The 19490-nt window shown below is 40.7% G+C and overlaps 1 protein-coding gene across 1 annotated transcript; it reads right to left on the reverse strand.

Moving 5' to 3' along the window:
- Positions 1 to 10813: 10813 nt before the first annotated feature.
- Positions 10814 to 11866, reverse strand: LOC128059473 (methylosome protein 50-like). The gene has a single exon (XM_052651896.1). The coding sequence runs from the start codon at positions 11864 to 11866 to the stop codon at positions 10838 to 10840; it is 1029 nt and encodes a 342-aa protein (XP_052507856.1). The 3' UTR covers positions 10814 to 10837.
- Between the last annotated feature and the right edge of the window lie 7624 nt (positions 11867 to 19490).

Genomic DNA, 19490 nt, shown 5'->3' on the forward strand with positions numbered 1-19490 from the left:
AGAGTTGGACATGACTGAGCAACTAAACTGAACCAAACCCAGCATACTTTGGATGGCTCATAAGCAGGAGTTATATATATGAACTAGCAGCAAGATCCACAATCTGCTTAACTCTTTTGAAACCTTAATTAATAATTAATTATTTTATTTTTCGCCGTGCTGGGTCTTCGCTGCTATCTGGGCCTTCTCTAGTGGTGGTGAGAGGTAGCTACTCCTGGTTGCACTGAGCAGGCCTCTCACCACGGTGACTTCTCTGGTTGCAAAGCATGGGCTCTAGGGCTCCTGGCCTTCAGTAGTTGCAGTGCATGGGCTTAGCTGACCCACAGCATGCGGGATCTTTCTGGACCAGGGATCAAACCAGTGTCCCATGTATCACAAAGTGAGTTCTTAACCACTGGACCACCAGGGAAACCCTGCTTAACTCTTTAAACAGCTCTTTTTATTTATTCTTTTTCATATATCCTTCTCCTTGGCAATAACCTAGAACCAACTCATTTGAAAAAAATGGGCTTTCAAATTATTAATTGCCTGCCTCCTTTTTCCAAGCTCTGCCCCACCAGTGATTCTCCACCTTCCCCCACTATTTCTTCTGTTTCCCCAACCCTTCCCAAAGGTACAAACACCAGGAAGTCTGAGGTGTAATATATTCTTTCCCTAACAATATGGGAAAAAAAAAAAGCTACATGGGCAGAGGATGTTGGATAAATTGCAATTGCTGTCTAATAGGGTCTTCACACTCATTCACTGCTTTGTTTGGAGTGTCATGAATGTTCACACAAATATATATAAGAAAAAAATGTTCCCATGTAAAAGAAAAACTACTTAAGGTTTATCTGGGCCAATACTTTTTCTGCCACACACAGTAGATGGAGGAAAATGAGAGTTAACTATAATGAACTAAAGTGAAGATGAATATTATATCCAAGCAAATGGACGCTAAGACCACGTATGTGGTTGACTCAGCCATGGAAAAAGCCCTGGAGTATGGAAGAAATACAGACATGCCAAAAATGGACGAAAGGAAGCATACCAGGCAATACAGTTACTCCACAATGTCATTCCTGCCCATCCCAGAGGGGCGCAAATAAAAATACTCCGGAATTTAGTACTACTGATATTTAAGCCCAATTTCCAGCAAGGTCAAGACTAATAGCGAGTTATTTGTTTTACTAACTCAGGTTGCAAACGCCTTTGGGCGGATCTGGTACCTTCTATATCTCGTTCCGCGCCAAGAACACTGTTAGCCATCAACAAAACCATAATAGAACTTGAGTCTTCTCCAAGGGCCAATGAAAACACATACACTGAGCTAACAGGGACATTTACAGGCAAGGATTCCAGTTTCCTTTCTGAAAATGCCACCAAGGCAGACTAGCTAATTAGGTCTTAGGAAGTGACACTGACCAGAAGGACCCACCTGCCTGGAGCTTTGTGAGTGCACCCAGCCTGTTTTCTATTTGTTTTGCTCTTGTTTTTGTTCTTCCAGCTATAAATGAAAATAACTATTTTTGGAATTTCAAAAGGCTCTCTCTGAGATCTGGCCTGTGCGTTCACAGTAATTTCAGGAAAATGGGACTGTAGTACTTAACATTGCAAAAAGAAAAAAAAAAAATGTATTCTTTTGGAAATGTTTGGCTATTCCTCTCCCACCCTTATTCTCTTCCTTTTGGAGAAACCTAGAAAAATAACTTTGTCCAAGGCCACCCTGAAATGCAGTGACAATTCCAAGAATGAAATTTAGATGTTTCTCTCAACGCTGTTTCTGGATCCAGCCTAAGAATAGTCATAATTTTCCCAGTATTTCCAATATATGTGTCCTTGTGATGGTCCAACTCAATGTCTTTGTGCTTCTGAAAATAACACTGCTTGACGGAGACAGAGATTGTGGACAACAGACACTGGAGTAACACGGACTCAAAGACTAGTAAGTTGCTCTATGAATAAGAATTACTTTGACTTCAACCAAAGTTCTCTGAACCCAAAGAAAGACCACATACAATGAATATTAAACACCAGAAAATGCGATGGGTATTAATGGAGCTTCTATTATAAATACTCGGAACACAAAAGTTTCAGTGTCCCTCATATTCTCTTCCTCCAAAATACTAGGAAAAACTGTTACAACCGCAAGTCATGGACTTTATCCATCTAAATAAATAAATAATTTTGGAGGAGTCAAAATACATCAACATGGCAGCCAAAACATACCAGAAAATTGTAATAGAATATGGCAGACCAGACAGAGAATGGCCCAGAAAGGCAGATATACCTGACTAGCAATTTCAGTTTTATTTACTATCAGCTCCACAGCTGTCTAAATCTCTTTCAGCTCAGTTATAAAATCAAGACTCAAATATTGAGCTCTTTCAACTGCAAATATTGAAACAACCCAAATTTGTATAAACAGCAACACAAATAAGTAAGAAATAAAAGAAATTTCTTGACTATTTATAAAAACCTAGGGGTCTCTAGCTTCTGGCACACTTGGATTCAGGTACTCGATATTGTCAGGAAGTCTGATATATGCCTGAGAGACATAATCTTTCTCATATGCCTCTTTCTTCTGAAACTGCTTAATTTTCAATATGCTTTCTCATCACAATGGCCCCCAACTCTAATGCAATGAAGACTTCTCTGAGCTAACAGGTGGAACAAGAGTTTACAAACTCAACCTAATTTATTCCAATCAGTTATATGTTCAGAAGGAGGCATCTAGAGGAATCACTGGAAGGACGCCCAAGGTACATCAGAGTGCTATTACCTGAATAAAGGTAAATAACTTCTGAAAAAGTCAAAGAAACCAATGTCTTCTACAATGAATCTCAGGATTGTTGTAAAAGCAAACAAATAGAACTCAATTCCAATGTCCTAAAATTTCCATTGTCCTAAAATTTCCATTAAGACAACAATAAATTAAAGTCATTCTTATAGGTGGATGAATCTTTGATATCCAGGAAATATGTACTTGTATTAATTCCACTAAGAGCACACAACATAACTTAGTAGTGAAATTGCCATGATCTGCACAATATTCTGCCCAAATGAGGTAAGGTTGCAAGGTAAGATTTCAGTTAGATTGAAAAGAGAAGAGGATTTAGCCTAGTGAAGAAGAACAGAGCAGTCATTCTAAGGAGAAGTAAAATAAGATAACAGTGAGATATTTTTCATATAAGAAAGAGTTTGTGGGCAAGATAAGCATTCTAATCATCAGAAAATATGCAGAAAACAAACTTATGGTTACCGAGGGGTAAAGGTGGGAAGGGATAAATTGGGAGATTGGGACTGACATACACACAGTATTATATACAAAAAAGATAACTAATAAGAACCCTGGAGAAGGAAATGGCAACCCACTCCAGTATTCTTGCCTGGAGAATCCCATGGACAGAGGAGTCTGGCAGGCTACAGTCCATGGGGTCACAAGAGATGGAAATGACTTAGCAACTAAATCACCAATAAGAACCTACTGTATAGCACAGTGAACTCTAATCTATACTCTATAAAAGTAGAGAAGACTATGGGAAAAGAATCTAAAAAGAATGGATGTACATACACATATATGTATGTATACATAAATGATTCACTTTGCTGTACACCTGAAACTAACACAACACTGTAAATCAACTCTACTCCAATAAAAAATGTTACAAAGAAAATGACATATCATTAAGTAAATTTATAAATATTTTAATAGGAAGAGTTTGCATACTTTCACCAAAAATAAAATGTACAGAATTAAGTTCTTAAAATGTCGTCAGCAAGTAAAGATGTTTTGGGGGGAGTACTCGATCAGTGTAGTTTTTTTGGATACATGCCTCCTCCTTAAGCTGGTCTGCATTCAATGAGGCAGGCTGTGTGCGAACATAAATTTGACAAATGAAATTCAGCCTTCTTCATTATACGACACAATTAGCTCACTCCAGTACAGATGAGGATTTATTGGTTTAAGCATGTTAATAAAAGCCTGGCTGCAACAGAGAAACAAAAAGTCATCTAGAATGAGAAAACTGCATTAATATACATGACGTGGCTTCTAACTGGGGCCAAAAGGAAAACTATTTCCTGGATTTCAGATAGAGGTCTGTCCAACAACAACCTTAATTTGAGCATTTTGAAGGTAGACTTCAAATAAACAATGAAAAGCAAGACAGGAACATTTAACCAAACATGACGAGTTTTTTTGTTTTTTGTTTTTTAACACATGGAGAGTGCCAACCATAAATAATTTGTGCAAGCAATACTAAGCCAGACTTACCATCCTTCCGGTAATGCACCTACATCAGGCACCAAGAATCCTTATTTCTGGCTATGATGAATTCAGATGAGTTAACCCGTCCTCAAAAAGATGTCTAGAGAAGGCTTTGCTGACTGCCAAAAGCACTATTCTCTCAAAATAGAAATCCCTTCTCAGTTCGACTTCAGTCTGTTATGATAATCTCAGGGAATTTACCAGTCTGGGGAGAATTTATTTCATGGAAGTGGAGTGTTTCCAAGGTTTAAAGAAATTCATTCCATATTTCGGGAAATGAACATGTGATATATTTTGCATGTTGTTTTAATAGAAGAAGCAAATAGCTCTTTCTACAGCATACTATGAGCTGTGGATTAAAAGTGGTTGTATGTTTACAATCAAGGAGTAAAAAAAGACCTTAAGAAAAGTGAGCATAATTAAAATCTTGAGAAAATAAGGGTATTTTAAGGCCATAATGGCAAAGCACTAGGTTCCAGAGCAAAAAAAAAAAAAAATATATATATATATATATATATATATATATATATATATTCAATTTGAAATGTTTTTCATTATTATAAGGTTGCTTCTAAATATGAACATATTGAGGAGTGTCCATGCCAAGTATTCACTGGATGGTATGATGCCTGCCAAGCATCTCTACTGCTCTGGGTCCTCTAGTTTTGTGTCTTTGGTATAAAGTGACATTTCCTCAACTCTTTCCTCAACCAAGGGCTCTGAAGCCAAAACAGAGTTAATGACATGACTAAACATGTAGAGTTCTGATTACCACAAGGGTGTGCACAACTTTCTATATGTCTGATTAACTGTAGAAGACCAAGGCAGCCTTGGGGTTTTGCTCATAGGAGAGATGTCTAAACTCATCTCTAGAAAACAGGAAAGCTTCTATGAATAGGCGAACTATCAGCCATGCTTTGAAGGAGGAGGGGAAGGAGCTAGTCAGGTAAATAAGGTCTCGAGGGGGACTGGCATGGGCAAATCCCAAAAGAAGAAGGTGCAAGTCACTGTCAACTTCTGCCTGGAGTATTGCAATTGCCTCCTCCCTGGGCTTCCCTGGTGGCTCAGGGGTTAAAGCATCTGTCTCCAATGCGGGAGACCCGGGTTCGATCCCTGGGTCGGGAAGATCCCCTGGAGAAGGAAATGGTAACCCACTCCAGTACTCTTCCCTGGAGAATCCCATGGACAGAGGAGCCTGGCGGGCTACAGTCCACGGGGTCGCAAAGAGTCGGACACGACTGAGCGACTTCACTTCACTTCACTTCTGGCCTTCCTACCTTCCCTTGCTCCCATCAGGCTTTGCTCCTCAGATACTCCCTACACCCTCTCCCTGCTCTACTCTTCTGCACAGCACTGACCAGCAGACATACCCTCTCTGGATGTGGGAGCTCCAGCTCTGTCTCTGCCATCAGAAGGGCAGGAATAAACCGGCTTTGTTCACTGCGCTATTACTTGCTTTTTGAAAAATGCCTAGCAAAAAGTAGATGCTGAAAAAGGTTTTGATCATTGAGGACTAGCTTGTGCCTCCTATATTTGAAATCCTCTAGCTGCTTACCATTTTAATAGGATGAAAAGTCAAAATCCTTACCAGGCCCTGCTGGACCTGGTCTTCTGGCCTCCCGCCTCCTTTCTGCTTTCATCTCCTATCACTTTTCCACTTGCTCTCTTTGACTGAGTGACTGAGCATGCATACTCTTTACTAGAAACACACTGGTCTTTCCATTTCCTGATTATTGTAAGTATGCATCGCTCCCAGGGCATTTGCATATCCTATGCTCTCTTGCATATTTAACTTCTATGCAGAGTACATCATGGGAAACACTGGACTGGAAGAAACACAAGCTGGAATCAAGATTGCCGGGAGAAATATCAATAACCTCAGATGTGCTGATGACACCACCCTTATGGCAGAAAGTGAAGAGGAACTAAAAAGCCCCTTGATGAAAGTAAAAGAGGAGAGTGAAAAAGTTGGCTTAAAGCTCAACATTCAGAAAAAGAAGATCATGGCATCTGGTTCCATCACTCCATGGAAAATAGATGGAGAAACAGTGGAAACAGTATCAGACTTCATTTTTTGGGGCTCCAAAATCACTGCAGATGGTGATTGCAGCCATGAAATTAAAAGACGCTTACTCCTTTGAAGAACAGTTTTGAGCAACCTAGATAGTATATTCAAAAGCAGAGACATTACTTTGCCGACTAAGGTCCATCTAGTCAAGGCTATGGTTTTTCCTGTGGTCATGTATGGATGTGAGAGTTGGACTGTGAGGAAGGCTGAGTGCCAAAGATTGATGCTTTTGAACTATGGTGTTGGAGAAGATTCTTGAGAGTCTCTTGGACTGCAAGGAGATCCAACCAGTCCATTCTGAAGGAGATCAACCCTGTAATTTCTTTGGAAAGAATGATGCTGAAGCTGAAACTCCAGTATTTTGGCCACCTCATGTGAAGAGTTGACTCATTGGAAAAGACTTTGATGCTGGGAAAGATTGGGGGCAGAAGGAGAAGGGGACGACCAAGGATGAGATGGCTGGATGGCATCACGGACTCAACAGACGCGACTCTGAGTGAACTCCGGGAGATGGTGATGCACAGAGAGGCCTGGCGTGCTGTGATTCATGGGGTTGCAAAGAGTTGGACATGACTGAGTGACTGAACTGAACTGAACTGATGCTGTCTTGCTCCACATAGCTATATAATTGATCCTATGCTTCCTTCAAATCTGCTCAAATGTCACCTGCCCAGAGAGGCCTTTTCTCTACCATCCCACACAATACAATAGCATCCCCTTCCTGCCACTCTCTTCCCCTTTACTTGGCTGAATTTGTGCATGCTAAGTTGCTTCAGTTGTGTCCAAGTCTTTGCAATCTTATGGACCCTATGGATCACAAGGCTCCTGTCCATGGGATTCTCCAGGTAAGAACACCAGAGTGAGTTGTCACGTCCTCCTCCAAGGGATTTTCCCCACTCAGGTATCAAACCTATGTCTCTGCGTCTCCTGCATTGTCAGGCAGGTCCTTTTTGTTTTTTAATTTATTTATTTTAATTGGAGGCTAATTACTTTATAATATTGTTGTGGTTTTGCCATACACTGACATGAATCTGCCACGGGTGTACATGTGTTCCCCAACATGAACTCCCCATCCCATCCCTCTGGGTCATCCCAGTGCACCAGCCCCGAGAACCCTGTATCATGGATTGAACCTGGACTGGCGATTCATTTCACATATGATAATATACATGTTTCAATGCCATTCTCCCAAACCATCCCACCCTTGCCCTCTCCCACAGAGTCCAAAAGACTGTTCTATATATCTGTGTCTCTTTTGCTGTCTCTCATACAGGGTTATCGTTACCATCTTTCTAAATTCCATATATATGTGTTAGCATACTGTATCGGTGTTTTTCTTTCTGGCTTACTTCACTCTGTATAATAGGCTCCAATTTCATCCACCTCATTAGAACTGATTCTTTTTAATGGCTGAGTAATATCCCATTGTGTATATGTACCACAGCTTTCTTATCCATTCGTCTGCTGATGAGGATCTAGGTTGCTTCCATGTCCTGGCTATTATAAACAGTGCTGCGATGAACATTGCAGGTTCTTTACCACTAGTGCCACCTGGGAAGCCCTTACTTGGCTGTATTTGTTTTAATAATTGTGAAAAAATACTCATCATAATAAGTATTTATGTGTGTTGCATGTCTAACCCCATAAGATCAGTTCTGTGAAGGCAGTAGATTTATGTGGGTCATGACTGTTTCCTGGCACATAGAACTATGTTTGATCCAGGTTAGTATCTTGATTAGAGGAGTCAACTGGGAATCAGAAGTTACATCAGTTATTTGATGACAGGAAATTTAGTATCAGGAAGTGCTAAGTACTGTGTGCTTGTTAAGTAGGTACCAGAAAGGTACAAAGAAAACTCTCGAGTGTCCCAGAAGTCACTAGAGCAGGAAGCAAACACCACCGCTTAGTCACAGGGATAAGGAAGATGCTGGAAATTCTAAAATGCAGAAACCTAGGAGAGAGTCCTTGTGGAGCTGAAACTTGGGGCTCCGAGAAGAGGGATCTCATGGCTGGTGCCTCTGAGCTCAGAGTGACCTGGTAGGCTTGGGACCCAGACCTTTGAAGAAGAACTGTTGAAGGTTGGCCTGGGAAGATGATAAATGATGAAATGGGCTCTGCTCATGCTGGAAGAACTAGTGGCACACTGGATCCAGCTGTTGCTTTGAGAAGGAACAACTGCAACGGGATGGAGAAGTCATGCTTGGGTGAAGCTACTGGGAACAGAGAGCAGACAGAAGCCCCCAGGAAGCTAGGGAAGAAGGAGGATATCCTTTCTTCCTCTTCAACACTTGTGATCTCCCTCTGTCTCTCCCCACTGGTGAAGTCTACACGGAGCCTGCTGGCAGAACCAAATTGTGATTCTAGCCACAGACAGCATCACAAAGCTGAATATAAAAGGGTGGGTTTCAAGCTGAGAGACAACTCAATAACTTGCCCAGAGCTCAAGAACTTCTGTTGACAGAAGTTATTGAATGCCCTGGAATGTCTTCAGAAATCATTTAAATCGACTAAAAATTAAGCATGCTCGTGATAATAAATAGCAATAAAAAATTATCCAAAGGACACAGAGGCAATTGAGGGTTTGTCCCCAGGCTATGGCCAAGTAAAGGCCAAGTAAAATAATCAGTTTCTATCACAGGCAGTGCATGGTATTCTGTTTCCTGGCAGCTGAGGTAACAATGGAAATATGCCATGCATTAAAATTTCATTATAACAGTGAAGAGAGAACAGCAGAGAGGTCTAAGGATAAAGTTAGTTGTTTTTTTTTTTTTTTTCCCAAAGCAGAGGTTTGATCTTTCAAGCAAGCATATTTTTTGAAACCCCACAATACAGTACCAGGCAATGTGAAATAAAAAGGCTTAGCCTTGCTAATGGTTTAGCTCATAGTAGCTGTGTGTGTGAGACCACTGTTGGCCTCATCTATAAAGAACATCAATACATAAACAAGAAAACATCTCATTTTAAGGATTAGATTCTCAGGAGCCATCAGGATGAATTAAGGAGTAAAACGAATGCTTGAATTAGATATAAATCCACTTGTGGTCCAAGAGTGACTGAATCCCTATAAAAGACACAATAAATTGACTTCTTGCCTGGGGATATTTAACACTGAATGTTTAGCAATTACAATGAACAAAATTTTATGCTGAGTTGCTCCTTATGGAAGAAGTCAATTGACCCCCACTGCTTCTTAAGTTCACTCCTAGAAAATACAACAAGGTTATTCACATAAAATAAGATGCTTGCATTTCTCTTTTTTTGCAGCAGGAGGAGATACAGTCAATTTATTTCATACTTGTACTATGTTGATAAAGATTTTTAAAATAGGTGCTATAATAGTCCTGTTTGATATCAGTTAAGGCTATATTGTAATTTATCATGAAGGTATTTCTGCCTTCTCTAATTTTGGAAAATATCTTGAGGGAGAGAGACAGCAACAGCTGTCTGGATTACCTCAGCAATTCTGTCATGAGATGGCCTGTAAACAACTGTCCACAGAATCAGAGGTGGATGATGGAGCATCATGAAGATCACATGTGGTCTTGAGATGTTCTTTTTTTTTTTTTTTTAACGATGAATCAACTTTTTATTTCACTGACTGGTACTTCTCTCTCTGATGCTGTATTTAAACTCTTCAGAGTCCCCCAAAATAGCATTCAGGTTTCCTATGTCCAGAGATAGAGACCCAGAGGCAAAAAAGGTCAGGACCCAGAGGCAAAAAAGGTCAGGGCCCAGGCTGTTTTCAGGTGGGAAGGTGGCAGACATTCCTATGTAGGTCTATGTCAGTTTTTAACTGAAACGCTTTTAAGCTCTCCATCCTGAACCTCTTCTATGGCATCTACGACAGAAATACATGCATCCTCATCAACACAACTCCACGGGGGTGGCGGCAGTGAGGGGGCATTACATAGGTACCAGCCAAACTTCTCATTAGGCCAGAAACTGGACTTCTGGCTCAGTTTAATAACAAGGAGATGCATAAAACTGTGGTGAGTGTCCTGGCTCTTCCTTAAGGTGGGCTGGACTGGATGTAAATGGAAGTACTGCTCATGATAAAGCTGAATTAAGCTCTATAAAAAAATAAAGTTGCTCCTATCTCTATGAGCAGTTTCCGAGAATCCAGGAATGCCCACATCCCGTACCTCAGACATGGCCAATTCCTAATGCACAGCTACAGCGGGAAGCATAAAAATCCCTTGCTAATTTTTAGGGCGTGGGGAGGATTGGGCTCTGGCAGAGACATGGGATGGATATTTTTCTCCCTCCCCCCACCTACAAAGACTACGTATCTACACACACACTCAGACATACACACATCCATGTTCAAGGGAATTTTTCTTCCCTGACTACAGGACCCCAGGATCCAGCCTCCCCCAGGCTGAGACACAGCGCCTTTGAACTGCACAGATGTGGTGTACCAACATACTGCATAAGACTCCTCTGTTGTCTCATAAACTGAGAGGGCAGGGGCAAAGGGCGTGGATACTCATGGGGGATTCACTTCTTGTCTGAAATCCAATCTACTCGGCAGCACTCTTAGGTCCAGGCTCTGGGAGAGGTTCTATGGGCAGGATATGGTGGATGACTTGATGGTCCCAGCCCACTGTGGTAAGAAGGGAGTGATTAAGCGGGGACCAAGTAGCATCTCTCACAAAGTCTCTGTGGGCTCGGCTTCTAAACACCTCGGAAAGGCCTGAGTCCAGCACAGCAAGTGAGCAGTCCTCACTGACAGAGGCCAGGAAGGGAGCACTGTGTGGGGAGAACACCAGCCCAGTGACACACTGGGAGTGCACAACAGAGCTGAGGGCACAGCTTGCACTCTTGGTGTCCACAAGGGAGACAGTCCCATTCTCATCACCAAAGACGAAGACTTCACTCTGCTGAGGATGCCAAGTCAGGGAGGTAGGAAGGTAGCCAGAGGCACTGCAGCCCATCTGTGATGCTGGCTTTGGACAGCAGGTATCCCACAGTAAAATTCTATTGTCCTCACCGCATGAAAGAAACACAGAATCCTTGTGGGGAGAGGCAGCAACACAGGTGACCTGCCCCGAGTGAGCTCGGTATGAATTCAGAACCATCTGCTGAGCAAGGTCCCAAACCTTGATGCAGAAGTCTTTGCTACCACTGACAGCATGTGTGCCAGAGCTCAGAACACTGACTATAGACACGATGTCATCGTGCTCATACTTGCCGAACTTGCTGACAATGAGCGTCTCATTCTCATCCAGCTCCCACAATTCAACAGCACCTGAATCAGAAGCCACTAGGATACCTCGGTCCCCTACCCAAGTGAGGTCAGCCACTCCGGCCTCCGTCTGGACTCCAGCAGAGCAGAAACCTTCGTTCGGAGCGGCACAAGGGTCCTTGAAAAGCCAGAGAGAGCCAGCCCAGCAGCGGCCACTCAGGCTAGAAGCCCCGAGCAGGAGCGCCCCATCAGACCGGTACCGCGCAGCCTCCAATTGCCGCTCCATACAAGCGGGAGCATTAGGGGGAAGGTTCCACTCCCGGGCTGCCGGGGGCACTAGGGTCGGCGGTGTTTCCTTCCGCATCTCCACGGTTCCGACTTCAATCTAGACCCAAATTGGATGCCCGCCTGAGATTCAGCTCCAGGAGTCCCCACTTGAGATGTTCTTAAACGCAAGGCATGTCAATGCGAGTGCATCAAAATAAATAATTATATTTTCAATTTCAAAACAGATTAATACGATAACTTCAAGAAAATGAGAAGACAAGTCATAGAATAGGAAAAAATATATATTTGCAAAAGTCACATCTGATAAAGGACTATTATCCAAAACATACAAAGAACTCTTAAGACTCAATAATAAGAAAACAAACAGCCTGATTTTAAAAGTGGCACAGAGACCTGAAAAGACACTTCATCGAAGAAGACATGTGGATGGAAAATAAGTGTATGAAAAGACGTTCCACATTCCATGTTATCAGGGAAACGCTAATTAAAAATGGGATACCACTGCATATCTATCAGAATGGCCGAAATCCAGAACAGTGAAAATAACATGCTGGCAAGGATTTGGAGCAATAGAAAGTCTCATTCATTGCTATTGGGAGTGAAAAATTATATAACCCCTTGGGAAATAGTTTGGCAGTTTCTTACAAAACCACACTCTTTCTTATCAAAAGATCCAGCAATCATGCTTCTTAATATTAACCCAAATGAATCTACAATTTATGTCCACACAAACCTGCACATGGAGGTTCATGGTAGCTTTATTCACAATTGCTAAAATTTGGAAATATCCAAGATGCCCCTCAGTAAGAAAATGAATAAATGGTGTCATATCCAGACAATACAATGCTATTTAGTCCTAAAAAGAAATGATCAATCGAACCATGAAGACATGGAGGCAACTTATCTGCATATTACCAAGTGGTGGAAGGTTGTAACCAATACCTCACTCTGATACCAGACATGGATAAAGGGGAGGTTGTATGTAATATGAGAACTCCCTGTACTTTCTGTTCTATTTTGCTGTGAACCTCCAACTGCTCTAAAAATAAAGTTCATTAAATTTTTAAAAAGCGTGGAGTGATTGCCTATGTTACAATGAAACTAATATTTTACCACAACTTGTCTTCCTATGAAGGAGGAAGAAGTGGTTCCATGTTTATATTCCTTACCTCTAGAACAGCTGGCTCATAACTCTTACTCTGTTTTCTAACATTTCCCTCATTTTATGTCTCCTATTATTTCTGTAAATAGCATGTGTTAAATAAGAAAATAACTGCTTTCAGAGTAACAATCAAAAGTTTTACTTAAAAAAGTGACCAAGATTATTTCAATTGGTACCCTGGAGACTATGTAGTTGGAACTCTTTGAGAAATCCTGACTATACCAGCCTTGCTAATCTAATCTCTCTTCTCATTACTCATCTATTCCAAATTCCATTAATTCCCTAGCTTGACTATGGCGTGAGCTTTCCAGAAGTCTCTGTAAGATTTCTGCTTTATGGTACTTCTTGCATACCATTCAGTCTGTTTTCCCTCTGAAGGCCTGTTCATAAGACAGAATGCAAGAGAGAAGATGAGTCAGATTCTATCACTGACAGCAGTACATTGTTAATAATGCTAATAGTTACTTAATATGAACGACCAATCATGTGCCAGACACCACGTTAGGTGTTCAAATAAAAGTAACTATTGTGCCCTTTATAGCTGAGGAAGAGTTTTCTGGTGACTCAGATGGTAAAGAATCCGCCTGCAATGCAGGAGACCTGGGTTTGATCCCTAGGTTGGGAAAATTCCTTGGAGAGGGGAAAGCTACTCACTCTAGTATTCTCGCCTGGAGAATTCCACGGACAGAGGAGCCTGGAGTGCTACAGTCCATGGGGTCACAAAGAGTCAGACACAACTGAGCGAGTAACACATATATGCATACATAGCTGAGGAAACCAAGCCTCAGAGAAGGGTCACAACTTACAAAAGGCCACAGGCTGGATGATTCTCTGGATCCTCTGTTTGCAAGTGTCAGAAATAAGACTCCAACCATGTGGCTGAAAAAGGATAAAGTTTGCCTCAATTCCAAATTTAAATTCCAAATTCCAAAGTTTAAACAAGCAGACCAAATGAATGAAAGTCACAAAGGCAGCGTGGCTTCAGAAATACTAAGAATCAGTAACTCAAAGCTCAAGTCTTTTTCTGGGTCTCTCTGCTCTCTCTGCATGTATCACTTATTCCTTCTTATTGCAGACAAGTTTTTGCAAGGGAGGGAACTGGGCTACCAATGGCTCCAAAGAGTTCTATCTTAAAATGTCTGTCCCTGGAAAGATATTCTCTTTGCACTCATCAATTCAAAAAAGCCTGGCAAAGAAAGTTCTGTTCATCTTGTTCACTCCTCTGGGTTAATTAACTCTATTACTAAAAAAAGAAAAAGAAAAATGTGGATGACAAGAAATGGAAGTGGAACTGGGAGGAAGATCCCAGACAATTGAAGACTATTCTCATAAAGCAAACTCAGAGATGTTCACTATAAAAACCATGATGCAAGGCCTACAATTATTATTCTCATTATGTAGATGAGGAAAACAAAAGTTAAGCAATGAAAAGAAATTAAAATGTAACTTTGGAAAAGGAAATGGCAATTCACTTCAGTTTTCTTGTCTAGAAAACCCCATGGACAGAGAAGCGTGTCAGGCTATAGTCCATGGGGTCACAGAATCAGACAAGATTTAGTGACTAAACAACAACAAAAGTGTAAGCTGCTCAACACAACCCAAGAAATAAGTATCTGGGACTGTTCACTGTGTTTTTGTCCATTCCATTGTATCTGTTTCCAACCAGAAGAAATGAAGGTGGCACAGAGAAAGCCATTGCTCGTGGAAGGGTGATGCACAGTATCTCACAGGACCAGGTTGATGCCAGTGGAACTTGAAGTCCACAGATTGGATCAACGGCCAATCTCTCTGGCATCCATACTCTTAAGATAATAAGACATAATGAATAAAGAATACGAGTAGTGATATTGATTGATTACTATCTTTATGCAGTGAAATTCGCTTATTTATTACATAAAATAAAACTCTGAAAAATAGGAAATATCATCACCATTTCATATAAGAGGAAACTGAGAGAAAGAGAGGTGAAAATATCTGCCTAAAACCATGGCTGATGTTCCAACCTATATAAAACCAGCTTCAAAGTTTCAATGAGTTCCAAACATCTACTCCCAAAAAGAAGAAAGCAGAAAAGAACAAAGATTCTCCCAAATAAAAATGGTAAATAACGGTAGCAGTAGTTGTATTTGCCTTGATCTCAGCAGAGTTGGAGTCCTAGCAACTAAGAGCAAGGGCTTAAATCTGACGTCAAGACTCCAAGTATTAATAGACACCAGGGATACAGTTAAACAAGAGTCTTCCACCTGAGAAGCTTCTATCTTCACTGGAAAAATAGACCATATTTTTATGTAAAACAAATAAACAGATAATTTATGTTTTGAGTGCATGCATGCATGTGTGCTAAGTCATTTCAGTCATGTCTGGCTCTTTGTGACCCTATGGATTATAGTCTGCCAGGCTCCTCTGTCCATGGGATTCTCCAGGCAAGAATACTGGAGTGGGTTGCCATTTCCTTCTCCAGGGGATATTCCTGACCCAGGGATTGAACCTGCAACTCTTAAGTGTCCTGCACTGGCAGGTCAGTTCTTTACCACCAGTGCCACCTGAGAAGCCCAATTTATGTTTTACTATTAATACATATGATGACACTAAAACAGGAAACTAGTAGCAGCAAGTGAATGTGGATGCTGGGTTATTTAATGTCTTCAGAGACGATCTCTCTTAGCAGGAGATGTGTATTTAGTTCTGAATGATAAGTCAAAGGCAGCTAAACAGAAATCTGGGTGGGGTGGGAGGCAAGGAGGTGGGGAAAAGGATTATTCCAAAGAGAAAGAAGATAGAGTACAAAGACTCTGCTCAATTCAGTTCAGTTCAGTCGCTCAGTTATATCCAACTCTTTGCAACCCCATGGATTGCAGCACGCCAGGCTTCTCTGTCCATCACCAACTCTCAGAGTTTGCTCAAACTCATGGCCATCAAGTTCATGATCCAACCATCTCATCCTCTGTTGTCCCCTTCTCCTCCTGCCTTCAATCTTTCCCAGCATCAGGGTCTTTTCCAATGAATCAGTTCTTCTCATCAGGTGACCAAAGTATTGGAGCTTCAGCATCAGTCCTTCCAATGAATATTCAGGATTGATTTTCTTTAGGATTGACTGGTTTGATCTTCTTGCAACCCACGGGACTCTCAGAGAGTCTTCTTCAACACTGTAGTTCAAAAGCATTAATTTTTTGGTGCTCAGCTTTCTTTATGGTCCAATACATGACTACTAAAAAAAACCATAGCTTTGACTAGATGGACCTTTGTTGGTAAAGTAATGTCTCTCTGCTTTTTAATATGCTGTCTAGGTTGGTCATAGCTTTTCTTGACCTAGTTAAAAGGAGCAAGCATCTTTTAACTTCATGGCTGCAGTCACCATCTGCAGTGATTTTGGAGCCCAAGAAAATATAATAGTCTCTCACCATTTCCATTGGTACCTTGTCTATCTATTTGCCATGAAGTGATGGGACCAGATGCCATGATCTTAGTTTTTTGAATGTTAAGTTTAACAAAGACTCTGAGAATGGAACAAGGCTGATCTGTTTATAGGGCAAAAAGAAAGCCAGAGTAGCTGGATCTCAGTAGCTGAGTTGAAAAATGGAGAGGGGCTTTGAGAGGGCAGCATCCTCTTGATCCTGTAGTGCTTAACAGGCAAAGGCAGGGGTTTGACATTTTTAATAGGAAGTTATTGGATATTTTTATCTGGGAAATGATGAGATCTGATTTGTATTCTATAATAATCATTCTGAATGAAGAGCCCACATGAAGGCATGGAGTTCACTGTGGAAAAATAGACTGGAGAGGGTGGAGACTTGAACTCAGGTTTTAGCCGTGAGATTTGTGCACAGTGGTCACACCCAGGGTACATTTTGGTGAAAAAACATACAAGGTTGTATGTAGACTGTGAAGAAAAGAATCAAAATCCCCAAATCTTCGATTTTGGGCCTGTATGACAGGCTATGTGGAAATGACATTTAATGAGATAGCAAAACCTTATGAGAGAACAGATACAGTAGGTGGGTGGGGGGTGGGATGATACTTTTGTTTTGCCCATGTTACAATTAGTACGCCTATTAGATAGCCAAATGGAAAGGTCAAGTAGGCAGTTAAGTGAATAAATCTGCAAGTCAGGAAGGGGACTAGGACAGAGATAGAAAAGTGAGAGTTTTCCATTTACAGGTACATTTGCACTAAATTCGTACCCTAGGGAGACACTGTGGATAAATAAACCAAGAAAGATAAAGATAGAGCCCTGTGTCACATCAAAATTTAGAGTGCCAGGGAAGAAAGAGCCAATGGTAAGTAGCTCAAGGTATAGTGTGTTAGGTGGTAGGAAAAGAGAGGGACTGAGTCACAAAAGTCTAAAGAAAAATATGTTTCAGGAAGCAGAAACAGGTCAACAATGATAAATGCTACTAAAAACAAGAGATCGAATAAATAAGAATAGAGACATCTGGATCATCATTCTTTCCACTGCAAGCCCCAGAGACCCAACTGAGAGAATTTTAAACAATTTGGAAGTTATCTCAGTTATCTAGACCCTGGGCTGTTCCAGGGGTCCTTAACTCAGAGGGTTAACAACACTAACAAGAACCAGATATCTTCCAATGATGATGAAGGTTCTGAAACCACTGAGTGTTCACTCTACGACAGGCATTGTTCTAATCATTTATTATTTTTCTAAATCTCATTTAATCCTCACAACGTCCTTACAAGGTAGGTATTATTTTTACACCCATTTCATAGTTTAAAGGACGAGGAACAAGACAAGCCTGAAAGAGCCAGGCTTTGAACCAAGTCAGTAGGATTCTAGATTCTCTGTCCTTCAGCACTATATTATGTGGTGATTTACAGAGAAGTAGGTGAGGCTAAAAGATGAGGACACGATGAGGGAGGAGACATTTTGAAGCGGAGACATAGAGCTACAAGGCAGGGTGAGGGATGATAAAGGCAAAGACAGGCACTTCAAAGAATCTGGGGTTTTCAGGGAGGAAGAAGGAGGGACGGCCTGGAAGTGACAGTGGGGAGCAAAGCTTACAAGGCACAAAAGCATCTCAAGCATTTCCGACCAAAAGGACAACATAAAAAATAACTTCAAATTTGGGCATTTAGAGGACTTGGCAGTTCCTGAGGGCTCTGTCCTCATCACTGTATTTTTATCCCAGGATAGGAAGTTCTTAAGTCCTTGTCCTCTAGTCCAGTCTAGCCAAAAATCATACTCAGTTTTGGAGTGAAGCTATCAGGTTAACCAAGAGGATATCAAAATGAATTATTTGGGGAATGGTTCTCAGTATGATACTCACACAAAAGTATTAAAAAACAAAAACAACAAAGAAAACACTCTCACATGTTTTGTGATAGATTGCAAACAATGTAATTAGATGCAAATTTTCAAGTGTAACTTTCAATGACAGGTTTTAAAATAAATAAATAAACTGCTTTTCAAAACCAGTAGATATAGATCCGGGGTTAGCAAAGTGCAGCCCATGGGCCACTTGTGTTTCTATGGCCTGAGAGTGAAGAATGCCCTTTACACTTCTAGAAGGCATGAAAATATAATCAAAGACAATTAATATTTAGTGACAGGTAAAAATTATATAAAATTCAAACTCTATATGAACTAAATAAAATCTCATGACACATCAACATTAACAAATGGACATTTGCAAAACATTATGATGACAAGGACATCAAATAAATGAAGTCTTACTCCAAAAGAATTCCATCTTTGTCATTCTGTTACAAAAAAGTGCACTTGATTATTATTGTGTTTTTAATTTCATCAGTAAAATATAATGGACATTTGTTTTCCCTTGTATTATAGAGGTACCTACATAATCTCAATTTCGCCTCTTAGCCTGAAAAAGTTAAAAGTTTGGCTATCTGACCTTTTATAGAAAAACTTCACTGACTTTTTGTTATAGATAATAGGTAGACAAAATTTATATTACTTAGGTATCACAATAGAAGTCTTATGGATGTGATATGTGGATGTCTGTCTATAAATGTAAGCATTGGATCATATATTCATTCAGTCAGCAGCCATTTATTGAGCACCTGCTATATACCAGAAAATGTCTTGCTTACTGAGGATACAATGGTCATTGCACTCAAGGAAAACAGTCTTATTTTATTGTCATGATAATTCTGGTAGAATTTAAGAAGAACAAGCAATTTCTACAAAATTTTCCTGTGAATGAATATGTCTTCCTCTTTCTCCCACTCCATTTTCAACTATCATTGACTACTGAATTTCATGTTTCTACATAAGTCTAGCAATTCACTGTTTTTCTATTAAGGATGTAAAATGCCAGTAAACAAATGTGACATCTCTCCCCTACCTTTAACTTCACTGGAATGTGTTGAGACTTTCTCTCCTATGCTTACCCCCTATTATGTCACTGAATTGGTAGGGGTCCTGGCATGTCACTTGGACAAACTCATTCACGGGAGGTGCCTCTGCCAAGTGGAACTGAGCACTATCCATTATCGTAGCAATTGCATTGCTCATCCTCAGAATCAAGTCCCAAAGTCATTTTCTTGTTTTCCAGGAGCTAAC

Source organism: Budorcas taxicolor, chromosome 14 (genome assembly GCF_023091745.1).
Source record: "Budorcas taxicolor isolate Tak-1 chromosome 14, Takin1.1, whole genome shotgun sequence".
NCBI classification, from domain to species: domain Eukaryota; kingdom Metazoa; phylum Chordata; class Mammalia; order Artiodactyla; family Bovidae; genus Budorcas; species Budorcas taxicolor.

What these genes read in the sequence shown, in the direction of transcription:
- LOC128059473 (XM_052651896.1), bottom strand. Translation starts at nt 11,866, where the DNA reads ATGCGGAAGGAAACACCGCCGACCCTAGTGCCCCCGGCAGCCCGGGAG.